General features: G+C 42.2%; 1 protein-coding gene across 1 annotated transcript in view; it reads right to left on the bottom strand.

Moving 5' to 3' along the window:
* Positions 1–13,355, bottom strand: part of mettl1 (methyltransferase 1, tRNA methylguanosine) — a 57,606-nt gene that overhangs the window by 24,275 nt on the left and 19,976 nt on the right. Inside the window, exon 4 of the mRNA XM_062028198.1 lies at positions 1,636–1,749. Coding sequence (XP_061884182.1) covers positions 1,636–1,749 — 114 coding nt within the window. The remainder of the gene's footprint in view (positions 1–1,635; positions 1,750–13,355) is intronic.

Raw genomic sequence — 13,355 nt, forward strand, 5'->3', positions numbered from 1 at the left:
CTTGTCCGTGAGGGTGCCGCGCAATATAATGACGACCTCCGCCATGCTGCACAAGACAAGCGCAGACTAAGAAAGGAGAGAGCATCCATCAAGCAGGCCCAACCCAAACCCACCACCACTACATTCCCTTGTCCACATTGCCCCAGAATAATCGGGTCCAGAATCGGCCTCAACGCCCACCTGAAGACCCACAAGAACCAGGAAGGAGGACAGTCATACTCGACCACGAGTGACCGCCGATGATGATGATGATCATCATCGATATTAAAGTGACTCACTTGATGAACAGTTGTCTGTTTGGTGCAGCTGGGCAGGGACGTTTTTTTACCAGTTTATTTAGGTAAGCGTTCTGTTTATGTCAAAATAGCTTGTCATCAAATTTTACATTTAACAGCTTTGTGTCACTTTCACATGACTCTATCGGCTTCCATCGGATCCAACTCTTCCTTTGTGTTCACTTCTAGAAGCATTAGTTAATCCTTTGTATATTCAATTTCAAAAAGTATAAGGTTGTAAATCTTCATTTTGTGCAAAGATAGCGGTCTTCGTTGTTTGTTACCAAGTCTGTCATGATTAGAACACATACCAGTGTTTTGTATCCGGAAGTAGGAACACACATTTGTTGGCAGAAGTTGTATGTGCACTGCTATTGAAATGTAAATCAATGCACGAAAGAAGTCAGTTCCAGCAATGATTACAATTATCAAAACATGGTAAATATTGAACATATTACATATTGTTATGAAAGTGTCTGTTACTACATTATATATATATATATATATATATATATATATATATATATATATATATATATATATATATATATATATATATATATGGGACGGCGTGGCGAAGTTGGTAGAGTGGCTGTGCCAGCAATCGGAGTGTTGCTGGTTACTGGGGTTCAATTCCCACCTTCTACCTTCCTAGTCACGTCCGTTGTGTCCTTGGGCAAGACACTTCATCCTTTGCCTCTGATGGCTGCTGGTTAGCGCCTTGCATGGCAGCTCCCGCCATCAGTGTGTGAATGTGTGTGTGAATGGGTAAATGTGGAAATACTGTCAAAGCGCTTTGAGTACCTTGAAGGTAGAAAAGCGCTATACAAGTATAACCCATTTATCATTTATTTATTATATATATATATATATATATATATATATATATATATATATATATATATATATATATATATATATATATATATATATATATATATATATATATATATATATATATACTTGCAGTGTGTATATTGTACATAGTACATATTGTTATGAAGGTGTCTGTTACTACATTATGTATATACTTGCAGTGTGTATTGTCCATATTACATATTGTTATGAAGGTGTCTGTTACTACATTGTATATATACTTGCAGTGTGTATATTGTACATATTACATATTGTTATGAAGGTGTCTGTTACTACATTATATATATACTTGCAGTGTGTATATTGTACATATTACATATTGTTATGAAGGTGTCTGTTACTACATTATATATATACTTGCAGTGTGTATATTGTACATATTACATATTGTTATGAAGGTGTTTGTTACCACATTATATATAAACTTGCAGTGTGTATATTGTATATATTAAAGATGCACCCATGTATCAGATGCTGTACATACCCCGACTCTCAGTGTGTAGGCATACTCTGCCAACAATGTGGGACTAATGATCCTCCACTTGTGCTTGGTCTTCTTAAAATGGGGGTCCGGGAACAGGAAGAACATCTTACTGAGCTGAAAGGGAAAATAAATGGGTCAGAAAAGCTTAGGCCAGCCCTGAGACAGAACACATTTCTACTTTTACAATTTCTACTTTGATACTGTATAATGTCAGTTTTTAAGCGTAGCGGCAGTAACAATTTGTGGTTGGTTGTAAAGTTCTGCGGCTTGAAAAACTGGATTCACCCCATCTTCTCCCATAAAAGGTTCCCTCCAGTTGCTCACGTCAAGTGCAGGAGCACAGGCTGTATTGTTATTAGATGCATTTCATGAGCCAACATGATTATGGACACACAAGTCAGGGTCTCTGTGCTGCAGCAACAAAGTCCTATTTGCAAAGTTAGCAGACAAAGCAAGAAGAATAAGTGAAGAGTTGGAGGTCTGCATGAGGAAGAAGTCTCACCACCTTATGTGTGAGGAGGGGTTTGATTTCACTCAAAGTAGAACTTCTTGGATCAAACTCGTGAAGTGTCACCTCCAAAGTTGTAAAATTTGGAGTTCAACTAAAACAATGAAGATGCACACTATGAAATATGATGCACAAATCTTGCAAGACTTCAGCTCAGCGAGTATCAACTCCAACTTTTGCCGTTTTATCCCCCCCACGTTTACAGACGGGCACCAACGAACAGGAAGTTGAATGCCTAATGACACCCAATAAGTTTAATTTGTATTTATTTACCAATATGTTTAATTGTTTTGTTCATTCAACAATATGTTTAATTTGTATTCATTTAAAAAGAACCATATGTAATAATTCCATGTCAAATCATCATTAAATGGCCCTGATATGTCAAAAGGCATTAATAAATCATGTTCTTTTCCAATACCTCTATAACTGATAACAGTATTTCAGCCGGGATATGCTCATTTAAAAATTAGATTTACAGCCCCAAAATCTTGTTATTGTTTTCATTTCAATGTCCCGCCCTCCACTGTTTGACCAATTAGAAAATCCGTGAGTGTCATGAAGTGGTGGTGACAAACCCCAAGATGCAGAGATGACAGGCTTGGTACAAGAAAACATGGTTTTAATTGAAAAAAAAACGCAAGGAAAACACGAACCAGAAACCAGGAAACAGCAAACAGGCACAGGAGTTAGGATCCAGGGAATAGCTCACAGCATTCAAGAAACAGGCAGTCCACAGCATACAGCAAACAATACTCCAGCACTGACTGTCACATCCAGATTGCCAGTTAGTTGGTAAAGTTACTAAACATGTCAGACCTTCGTAAATCTAAAAGGCCTAGTTACCATTCTCAACTTATTCATGACAAAGCCGGGAACAAAACCAGGATTTGTATCTGGGATGCCTTTGAAAGATGGAGGAGATTGAAGGCGGGGGAGACGCCAAACTTGCTAATTTCCTCCTTGATAGGTAAGTCAGGCATTTACGTTTTCTTATTACTTGTAATAAATGGAAATGGACATTTGGTATGTAAACTACAGTATATTGTCCAATAAAGTCTATAATCTTGTCTAACAAAGCTAGTATATTCCTGCAACCAATGCTTAGTGTGATGGTGTGTAACTCCTAGTTCAGGGGTCGGCAACCCGTGGCTCCGGAGCCGCATGCGGCTCTTTGACCACTCTGATGCGGCTCAGCTGCATACTTGCCGACCCTCCCGATTATTCCGGAAAACTCCCGGGGCAAACATTCTCCCATTTTCACCCAGACAACAATATTGAGCGCGTGCCGTGATGGCACTGTCTTTATTAGTGTTCTCCACAAGCTGTCGTCGCGTCCGCTTTTTCACCATACTATCTGCGTGCTGTATGCGGCCTCTGCTTACACACGTAAGTGAATGCAAGGCCAACAGCCATACAGGTCACACTGAGGGTAGCCGTATAAACAACTTTAACACTCTTACTAATATGCGCCACACTGTGAACCCAAACCAAACAAGAATGACAAACACATTTCGGGAGAACATCCGCATTGTAACACAACATAAACACAACAGAACAAATACCCAGAATCCCATGCATCCCTAACTCTTCCGGCCTACATTATACACCCCCGCTACCACCAAACCCCGCCCACCTCAACCGACGCACGGAGGGGAGGGGGGGTGTTGGGCAGGGTTGGGGTGCGGGGTTTGGTGGTAGCGGGGGTGTATAATGTAGCCTGGAAGAGTTAGGGATGCATGGGATTCTGGGTATTTGTTCTGTTGTGTTTATGTTGTGTTACGGTGGGGATGTTCTCCCGAATGTGTTTGTCATTCTTGTTTGGTGTGGGTTCACAGTGTGGCGCATATTAATAAGAGTGTTAAAGTTGTTTATACGGTCACCCTCAGTGTGACCTGTATGGCTGTTGACCTAGTATGCCTTTCAGTCACATGTGTGTCTGCAGAAGCCTCATATAACATGTAATTGGGCTGGCACGCTGTATGTACAGGCTGTAGAGAGCGCAAAAGGCAGTGCCATCACGGCACGCCCTTATTATTGTCATTTGGGTGAAAATCAGCAGACATTCGAGAGAATAGTTGCCCTGAAATTCGGGAGGGTTGGCAAATATGACGCTGTTAAGCGCCATTCATATAAAACTTGCGGGCCTGCACTAACATTACATTTTAATTTTAAGGTGCGGGCCGCGTCGCGTGTCTGAGACCCCTGGTTTATACATAGCACAAAGCAAAAAAATACTTTGTATGCAGTGTTATTTCATTTTAAATTTCAAAAGAGTTTTGTGGCTCCCATTGTTTTCTTTAATTTGTGAAACGGGTCAAAATGGCTCTTTGAGTGGTAAAGGTTGCCGACCCCTGTCCTAGTGTAATGCTTAGCATGCTAGCCCGGTCAATGACACATGGACATACAGGCTAACAGGGGATATATATGCCAGTTAGCCTGTATGTCCATGTGTCATCCAACTGACAGGGCAAACTATCTTTTGGACAAATAAAAGCTATGTGGATATGGGTAGTGTCAGTGCCTATTTCCTTCTCAATATGCTGATACGCTGAGGAAATGGGTTCCAACATTAGCACGGCTGTCATCATGGCAATGTGAAACGTATGGAGATAGCCAAATCACATGATCAAATAATTCCTCATTGGTGTTTGCATATTGTGGATTACATGTACCAAGTTATATGGTGATCTGAAAGGTTTGAAACAGTAGTCTATAGGCATACCTTGGTAAAATGTCTCTTTAGTTATGGGGGTACATTAAGCTGCTCAGCATGTTCTCTACTTATTTTCACCAGTATAACCATTGCTAGCGTTGGTTGTAGTTGGTTTTAGTCTTTGTTTTCTGATAGTACTGACAATAACCATATGATTGCCATTTGTTGTGAAAACGTACACAGGCATGACCTACTTCTTCCTGAAAATAGCCTCATTTTTGTGTCAAATGTGTTGATTAGAGATTTGTTATTGACAAAACGCTTGTCTATTCAGCTATTATGGTCCCAGCACCTCAACACCAAGTAAGAGGCAGTGGAAGTTTGAAGTTCCTTGGAGTAGCCCAGTCCATCCAGCTGGATTCGGCTGCATATCTGGCAACCTCAGTCAGGGAGAGGGGGCTACAGAATTTAGACCGTGATTGCAGTACCATTTCTGGCCACATTATTACATATGGCTCCTTTAACAATGTGTTTAATTTGTATTCATTTAACAATATGTTTAATTGTGTGGTTGTAGTTTGAAAATGTACACAAACTTTTTGTGTAGGGCGACTGAAGCCATTTGAGGTGAAGATTTAATCCGAGCGAGGAATATGAGCGTGACACAATAAATCCACTGTGTCATCTATGGTCTCCAACAAGTCATGGATTACTGCTGCTAATGAGGGATAAAAAGTGCTACATACTCAGCTGATGCCCCCATCCCCCACTCCTCAATCCCTCCATTGTAGTGAAATCCTGGATTTCCCCCCTCCCCCCCTCCCTCTGTGCAATCCCTAATTCAGTCCATATGGTAAACATAAGGATGGTTCTGTTCAAAGGTTGTACTCTTATTACCTTGGCAGTGCCAGCACAGACTGTCAGCATTCATTTAAGCTTATTAGAGAAATTGCAGGCTTTGGAAAAGAAACTCTTACGTAGGGCGAAGGGCTGGGGGGGCTAAGTAGTTGTTATAGACCGCCTGCTCCAGAAGTGACAGTAAATAATACTTCATGAACACATGTTGGATCACATGTGGCCTCACTATCAACATTGTTTATGGGCCATACAAACATGTGTCTACTGGCCCCCACAGTGTCTACTGTTCCCAGCCTAGAGTGTATACTGGCCCCCACCGTGTCTACTGGCCCCCAGAGAGTCTACTGTTCCTCTAGAGCAGGGGTGGGCAATTAATTTTTACCGGGGGCCGCATGAGCAACCCGAGCACTGCTGGAGGGCCACATCGACAATATTTCAATTAAATTTTGCTCAATATTATTTTTGATATATACCGTAAGATAAATAATAATAATAATAATTATTATTATTATTAATAATAATAGTAATACTTCAACATAGTGTGTGTAACAGCATTCCATGACTAATATAAATAAATTAACATTAATAATAAATGACAGTAAAATAAGCACACGTATGACTGAGGAGTCATAGTGTAACTTTGTGTGGTGTTTGAGTTGTCCGACTTTTTGTGTGGCCATAAACGCAGCAGTGGTTTAGTGCTATGCGTGTTGGTGACAGATGACAAGTTGGTTTTGGCCTGGTTTGTACGGCAGAAAATGACTAGTTTTTCGAGATAGAATTGTTTTACTCATGTTTTTGGTGTGGTTATGTCCGAATATAAACAGTTTTGCTCAATAAAGTGATCGATATAATTCCTGTCCTCGAAGCATCTCGATAGACGTTACAATAATTGAACGGTGTTGACGAACACCGTTAGGGCCGCTTGTTGTCACTGTCACTCAAAGTTGCATTGCAAAATTACATAGAATAAATATGTTTATTTTGTTTAGAATTCAGATGGGATTTGATTTGGTGCGCGTCATATATTTGCTGCGCGCAGCAGACGCTTGAGCAGTGCGCAATTGCGCAGGCACGCACCTTCGAGGGAACGTTGCTTTGCAGTCCATGTCTTGTTGGAAACACGCCATTCTTCATCAACTTTTCTCTTTTTAGCGTCTCGGGTGTAAACCGTGCATCACTTGTCGCTGCATGTGCACCTTCACTCGCAGGTTACACACGGACACACGCCCATAAATAATACTTTTCAAAATAAAAGCAGCACAGTTGTATTGCGCGCACGACATAGATGTTTTTTCAACTTTATTTTGTAATTAATGATTGCAGCTGTTCACATTCACTCACAATCACGCACACGCATACGTCCACGCGGAAGTAATACAAATAACGATTTTCAAAACAAAAGCAGCACCGTTGTATTGCACACTCGACATAGATACTTTTTAAAATGTATTTTGTAATTTATAATTGGCCTCACGCGGGCCGGACAGGGACGCACAAAGGGCCGGATGCGGCCCGCGGGCCGCAGAATGCCCAGGTCTGCTCTAGAGTGTATACTGGCCCCCACTGTGTCTACTGTTCCCCCAGAGTGTCTACTGGCCCCTAGAATGTCTACTGGCCCCCACAGTGTGTACTGGCCCCCACAGTGTCTACTGTTCCCCTAGAGTGTTGACTGTTCCCCCAGAGTGTCTACTGGCCCCCAGAGTGTCTACTGGCCCCCAGAGAATCTACTGGCCCCCACAGTGTCTACTGGCCCCCAGAGTTTCCACTGGCCCCCACAGTGTCTACTGTTCCCCTAGAGTGTCTACTGGCCCCCACAGTGTCTACTGGCGCCTAAAATGTCTACTGGCCCCTAGAATGTCTACTGGCCGCCGCAGTGTCTACTGTTCCCCTAGAGTGTTTACTGGCCCCCACTGTGTCTACTGGCCCCTAGAATGTCTACTGTTCCCCCAGAGTGTCTACTGGCCCCTAGAATGTCTACTGGCCCCCACAGTGTCTACTGTTCCCCTAGAGTGTTGACTGTTCCCCCAGAGTGTCGACTGGCCCCCACAGTGTCTACTGGCCCCCGCAGTGTCTACTGTTCCCCTAGAGTGTCTACTGTCCCCCAGAGTGTCTACTGGCCCCTAGAATGTCTACTGGCCCCCAGAGTGTCTACTGGCCCATAGAATGTCTACTGGCCCCCACAGTGTGTACTGGCCCCCACAATGTCTACTGTACCCCTAGAGTGTTTACTGTACCCCCAGAGTGTCTACTGGCCCCCAGAGTGTCTACTGTCTGGCCCCCAGAGTGTCTACTGTTCTCTTAGAGTGTCTACTGTTCCCCTAGAGTGTCTACTGGCCCCCACAGTGTCTACTGGCCCCTACAATGTCTACTGGCCCCCACAGTGTGTACTGGCCCCCACAGTGTGTACTGTTCCCCTAGAGCAGGGGTCGGCAACCTTTATCACTCAAAGAGCCATTTTGACGAGTTTCACAAATTTAAGAAAACAATGGGAGCCACAAAACTCTTTTGAAATTTAAAATGAAATAACACTGCATACAAAGCTTTTTTTTTTGGCTTTGTGCTATGTTTAAACCAGGGGTCTCAGATACGCGCCACGGCAAGCACCTAAATATGACAATTTAATGTTAAATTTAATGTTAGTGCGGCCCGCAAGTTTTATATGAATGGCGCTGGACAGCGTCATTCTTGCCAACCATCCCAATTTTTCCAGGAGACACCCGAAATTTACGGCGTGATGGCGCTGCCTTTAGCGGCCTCTACAGCCTGCTCAAACAGCGTACCTGCTCAGCCACATGTTGAATGCAACTTCTGCTTGCACATGAAAGTGACAGCAAGGCATACTTGTTCAACAGCCACACAGCTTACACTGACCGTATAAAACAACTTTAACACTGTTACGTTACAAATATGCGCCACACTGTGAACCCACACCAAAAAAGAATGACAAACACATTTCTGGAGAACATCCGCACCGTAACACAACATAAACACAACACAACAAATACCCAGAATCCCATGCAGCCCTAACTCTCCCTGTCTACACTATACACCCCCGCTACCACCAAACCCCGCCCACCTCAACCGACGCACGGAGGGGTTTGTGGAGGGGGGTTGATGTGTGGGGGGGTTTGGTGGTAGCGGGGGTGTATAGTGTAGACCGGGAGAGTTAGGGCTGCATGGGATTCTGGGTATTCGTTCTGTTGTGTTTATGTTGTGTTACGGTGCGAATGTTCTCCAGAAATGTGTTTGTCATTCTTTTTTGGTGTGGGTTCACAGTGTGGCGCATATTTGTAACGTAACAGTGTTAAAGTTGTTTTATACGGCCACCGTCAGTGTAAGCTGTGTGGCTGTTGACCAAGTATGCCTTGCTGTCTCCTACGTGTGTAAGTAAAAGCTACATACAACATGTAGCCGGTCTGGCACGCTGTTTGTACAGATTATAGAGGATAATAAATGCAGTGCCAACACGGCACGCCCTTAATTCAGTTGTTTGGGTGAAAATTGTAGAATATTTGCCCCGGGAGATTTCTAAGAGAAGCACTGAGATCCGTATGTCTCCTGGGAAAATCGGAAGGGTCGGCAAGTATGCAGCTGAGCCGCATCAGAGTGGTCAAAGAGCCGCATGCGGCTCCGCAGCCGCGGGTTGCCGACCCCTGCCCTAGAGTGTCTACTGCCTCCCAGAGTGTCTACTGGCCCCTAGAATGTCTACTGGCCCCCACAGTGTCTACTGCTCCCCTAGAGTGTCTACTGGCCCTCGGAATGTCTACTGGCCCCCAGAGAGTCTACTGGCCACCAGAGTGTCTACTGAGCCCCACAGTGTCTACTGGCCACCATAGTGTCTACTGGCCACCAGTGTCTACCAGAGGTGTGGACTCGAGTCACATGACTTGGACTCGAGTCAGACTCGAGTCATGAATTTGATGACTTTAGACTCGACTTGACAAAATGTAAAGAGACTTGCAACTCGACTTAGACTTTAACATCAATGACTTGTGACTTCACTTGGACTTGCGGCTTTTGACTTGACATGACTTGCTACTTTCCCCAAAACCCAAACCTTAAAAAGTTATTTGGGAGCGCTCCGTATCTTTCATTTTATACGTCTGTGTCTATAAGCGTGTGTGCTGCTTGTCAGCGTGTGTGCTCTCAGTACAACAGCCAATCAAATTAAATCTACGTTGTTTTCATCCCACAGCTCTCATCCAATCAAATTGCAGGACAACCACCGAACATGAGTTGTCAAACAATGCGGCAGTGAGAAACAATTATGCCAAAGTTGGTTTCGTTCGGGTATAAAAACTACGACTTGGTCAACAAAAAACGAATTGCCGTATGCAAATCACGCAGTTCGAATATTACAGACGGAGACGCAACAACTTCCAACTTCGTTCGACATTTGAAGTTGCACAAAGAAGGGTAAGTTTTGAATGTAAGATAACGTTTATTGGCTAAGTAACATGACTTTTATTTGCTGTGTAGTTAAATCAGTGAGGCTGTAAACTCACTGCTAACGTTATAACCATAGACATCTTATAAGGGTACGCAGCATTGAGCGCTACTGCCTACTGGCGCAGACGAGACGCGGAGCCGCCATCTTGGAGTGGTGATCCGCTCCACTCAGTGCAATTCATTTGGCAGGAGCAATGAACTGTCAGCAAATTTAATTCATCTTACCTCACTGAATACCACTGATTTTCACGCGTTTTTTTTGTCATACGTGTAGCTATGATAACAGACACATGTTTTGGCGTTTTTATTATTCATAGTTTGCTTAACAGTAATATAATATTCTTATACGCTATAAATGACCAGACGTCCGAGATCAAAACTGGGAATATAATCCCAGAGAAGAGGGAAAAAAACGGTCAGCTATTTTTAAGTTGAAGAAACAATATGATTAGATTATATATACATGCGTATATCCTACATAAACAATGTATGAATACATTAGATATCTATATATTTTAGGGACCTATAGACTGTAACTCTGTTGCTGCAGCAGCAGAGAGTTTATTTTGTCTTGACACTTTGTATTGATATTTTGTATTACATTCTTCCCTTAAATGATAATGTTTACAGTGATTGTTTTATATCTATTTTTTATGTATGTCGCTTTGGATAAAAGCGTCTGCCAAATACTTAAACATATATAAACACCTGAAAGTCTTTATATCAGCTAAAACCACCAATCTGTTTCACTGGATTCAGAATAAAACCAAATGCTGTCTTACCCAACAATGTTAGTATTTGAATATTGTTACTTGAAGACTTATTCCTGGTTACAATTATACTGTTAAGAAAGTATTGTCTTATACTTTGCCTAAAATGAGAATGCATCATAATCAGTGGCGGCTGGTGAATTTTGTTTTAGGTGGGGCTGAAAGTTTGTAAACCAAACCCCTGTAGGGGGGTCATCCTCCCCCAGAAGATTTCTTTGTGATTCTCACATACAAATATTGAAGATCTTTGCTCCTTCTCAACTTTGTGGTAATGTTATTTTCATAAAATACAACCAATAGTATGTTAATGTTTGTTTTTGCAAATGTGTTTATTCTGTAAAGGAATGAGTTAAATGTTTAAAATTGTTTAAATTATTAAAATGACTGGTTAATAGTGCTATTATGAATTGCAATGTCAGCACCATTTTTTTTCCTGCAATTTCAAATGCACTTGTTTTAATAAATAAATACAGCGTTTTAAAAGCATACACAATCTGTGTAAAAATATTAGTCTGTGGTTAAAAGGACTTGAAAGGACTCGAAACTCAAAATGCAGGACTTGGGACTTGACTTGAGACTTTCTAGTCTTGACTTTGGACTTGACTCGGGACTTGCCTGTCTTGACTCGGGACTTGACTCGAGACTTGAGGGCAAAGACTTGAGACTTACTTGTGACTTGCAAAGCAATGACTTGGTCCCACCTCTGGTGTCTACTGAGCCCTACAGTGTGTACTGGGCCCTACAGTGTCTACTGGCCCCCAGAGTGTCTACTGCCCCCCAGAGTGTCTACTGGCCCTCGGAATGTCTACTGGCCCCCAGAGAGTCTACTGGCCACCAGAGTGTCTACTGAGCCCCACAGTGTCTACTGGCCACCAGAGTGTCTACTGGCCACCAGTGTCTACTGAGCCCTACAGTGTGTACTGGGCCCTACAGTGTCTACTGGCCCCCAGAGTGTCTACTGCCCCCCAGAGTGTCTAATGGCCCCTAGATTGTCTACTTGCCCCGAGAGGGTCTACTGGCCCCCACAGTGTCTACTGGACTAGAAACTATGATGTGATTACATTTGGGGGCATGGTTATAATAAAAACATATTCAGGGTTTCCCCTAAACGGGCGTGGTCACAATGACGTCAGAGTAAATTGCATAATTTGCGATGATGATATGATTTTTTTTTTAAAAGGCTCAAAAAAAATTGTATTAAAAGGAGCCATATGTAATAAGTTCATGTCAAGTCATTAAATGGCCCTGATATGTCAAAAGGCATTAATAAATCATGTTATCTTCCAATACCTCTATAACTGATAACAGTAGTTCAGGATAATTCCTCATTGGTGTTGGCATATTGTGGACTACATGTACCAAGTTATATGGCAATCTGAAAGGTTTGAAACAGTAGCCTGTAGGCATACCTTGGTAAAATGTCTCCTCTTTAGGTTTGGGCGTACATTAGTTTGCTAAACATGCTCTACTTATTTTTACTTTTGCCATATTTCTAATTGTTGCTGCTTTTTGTACAAGGTACTTTGTTGAGATTTTTTCAAGTGTTTAATGACTTTTTAAAATTAAAAACAACCAGCAACAAATTAAGCGTCTTCTTCTCGTGTTATCATAGAATGTAGTCGTTTTTAGAGACTACTTATGTCCCTCCATGTCCCTGACTAAAGATATATATAAAAATCATGCCCACATCACAGACATGCTGACAACGCTCCAGACAATGGCGTGCGTTCTACAGCACTGTTTTCGGTGATAAAGTTTTCGGTACATCACTTGTCAATAGTGCGCAAATAATAGGCTATATATATCAATTCATACTGTAACGACCTGCTAATGTTAATGTTTTATGTTCGTGTAGTTTGGATGTGATGTCAGGTTTTCCCATGTTTGTAAACACACCATCTGTGCTTGAAAGGTGATTGGCGGAGAATGAGGAAGTGTTGTGTGTGACTCACGAGACGAAAGTGTTTGCACGGGAGGTAAAACCTGTTGGAATTGTGCCTTTTATTATCATAAGATTGGTAATTAAAGTTAAAAATAACATTGGAGTTTGTGTGATTTCTTCTGGGGGTTACGATATAATTCCTTTTCAAGTTAAAAAAAAAAGCCCTTATTTTCAAGGTGTGGCAGTAATAAAAATGCGGGTGGCGGCGCGCCACATTCAATGACGGGGAATGTCTGACATTATGAAAAGACTGTTCAGTGTTTCCCACAGATTGCCACTCTATTCATGGCGGTGGGGACGTGGCCAGGGCGGTGTCGATATGACGTCATCCTATAATTTGCTGAAATGTTATTACACAGGAATTCAAAGCCAAACTTGTGTTATTAGCAGGGCTGGGCGATATGGCTGTATCACCATATAAGCAGTGTTGGGTTAGTTACTGAAAACCAGTAACTAGTTACAGTTACTAGTTACTTTATTTCAAAAGTAACTCAGTTACTAACAGTTACTTACACCAAAAAGTAATGCGTTACT

Source organism: Entelurus aequoreus, linkage group LG01, assembly GCF_033978785.1.
Source record: "Entelurus aequoreus isolate RoL-2023_Sb linkage group LG01, RoL_Eaeq_v1.1, whole genome shotgun sequence".
Taxonomy (NCBI): Eukaryota; Metazoa; Chordata; class Actinopteri; order Syngnathiformes; family Syngnathidae; genus Entelurus; species Entelurus aequoreus.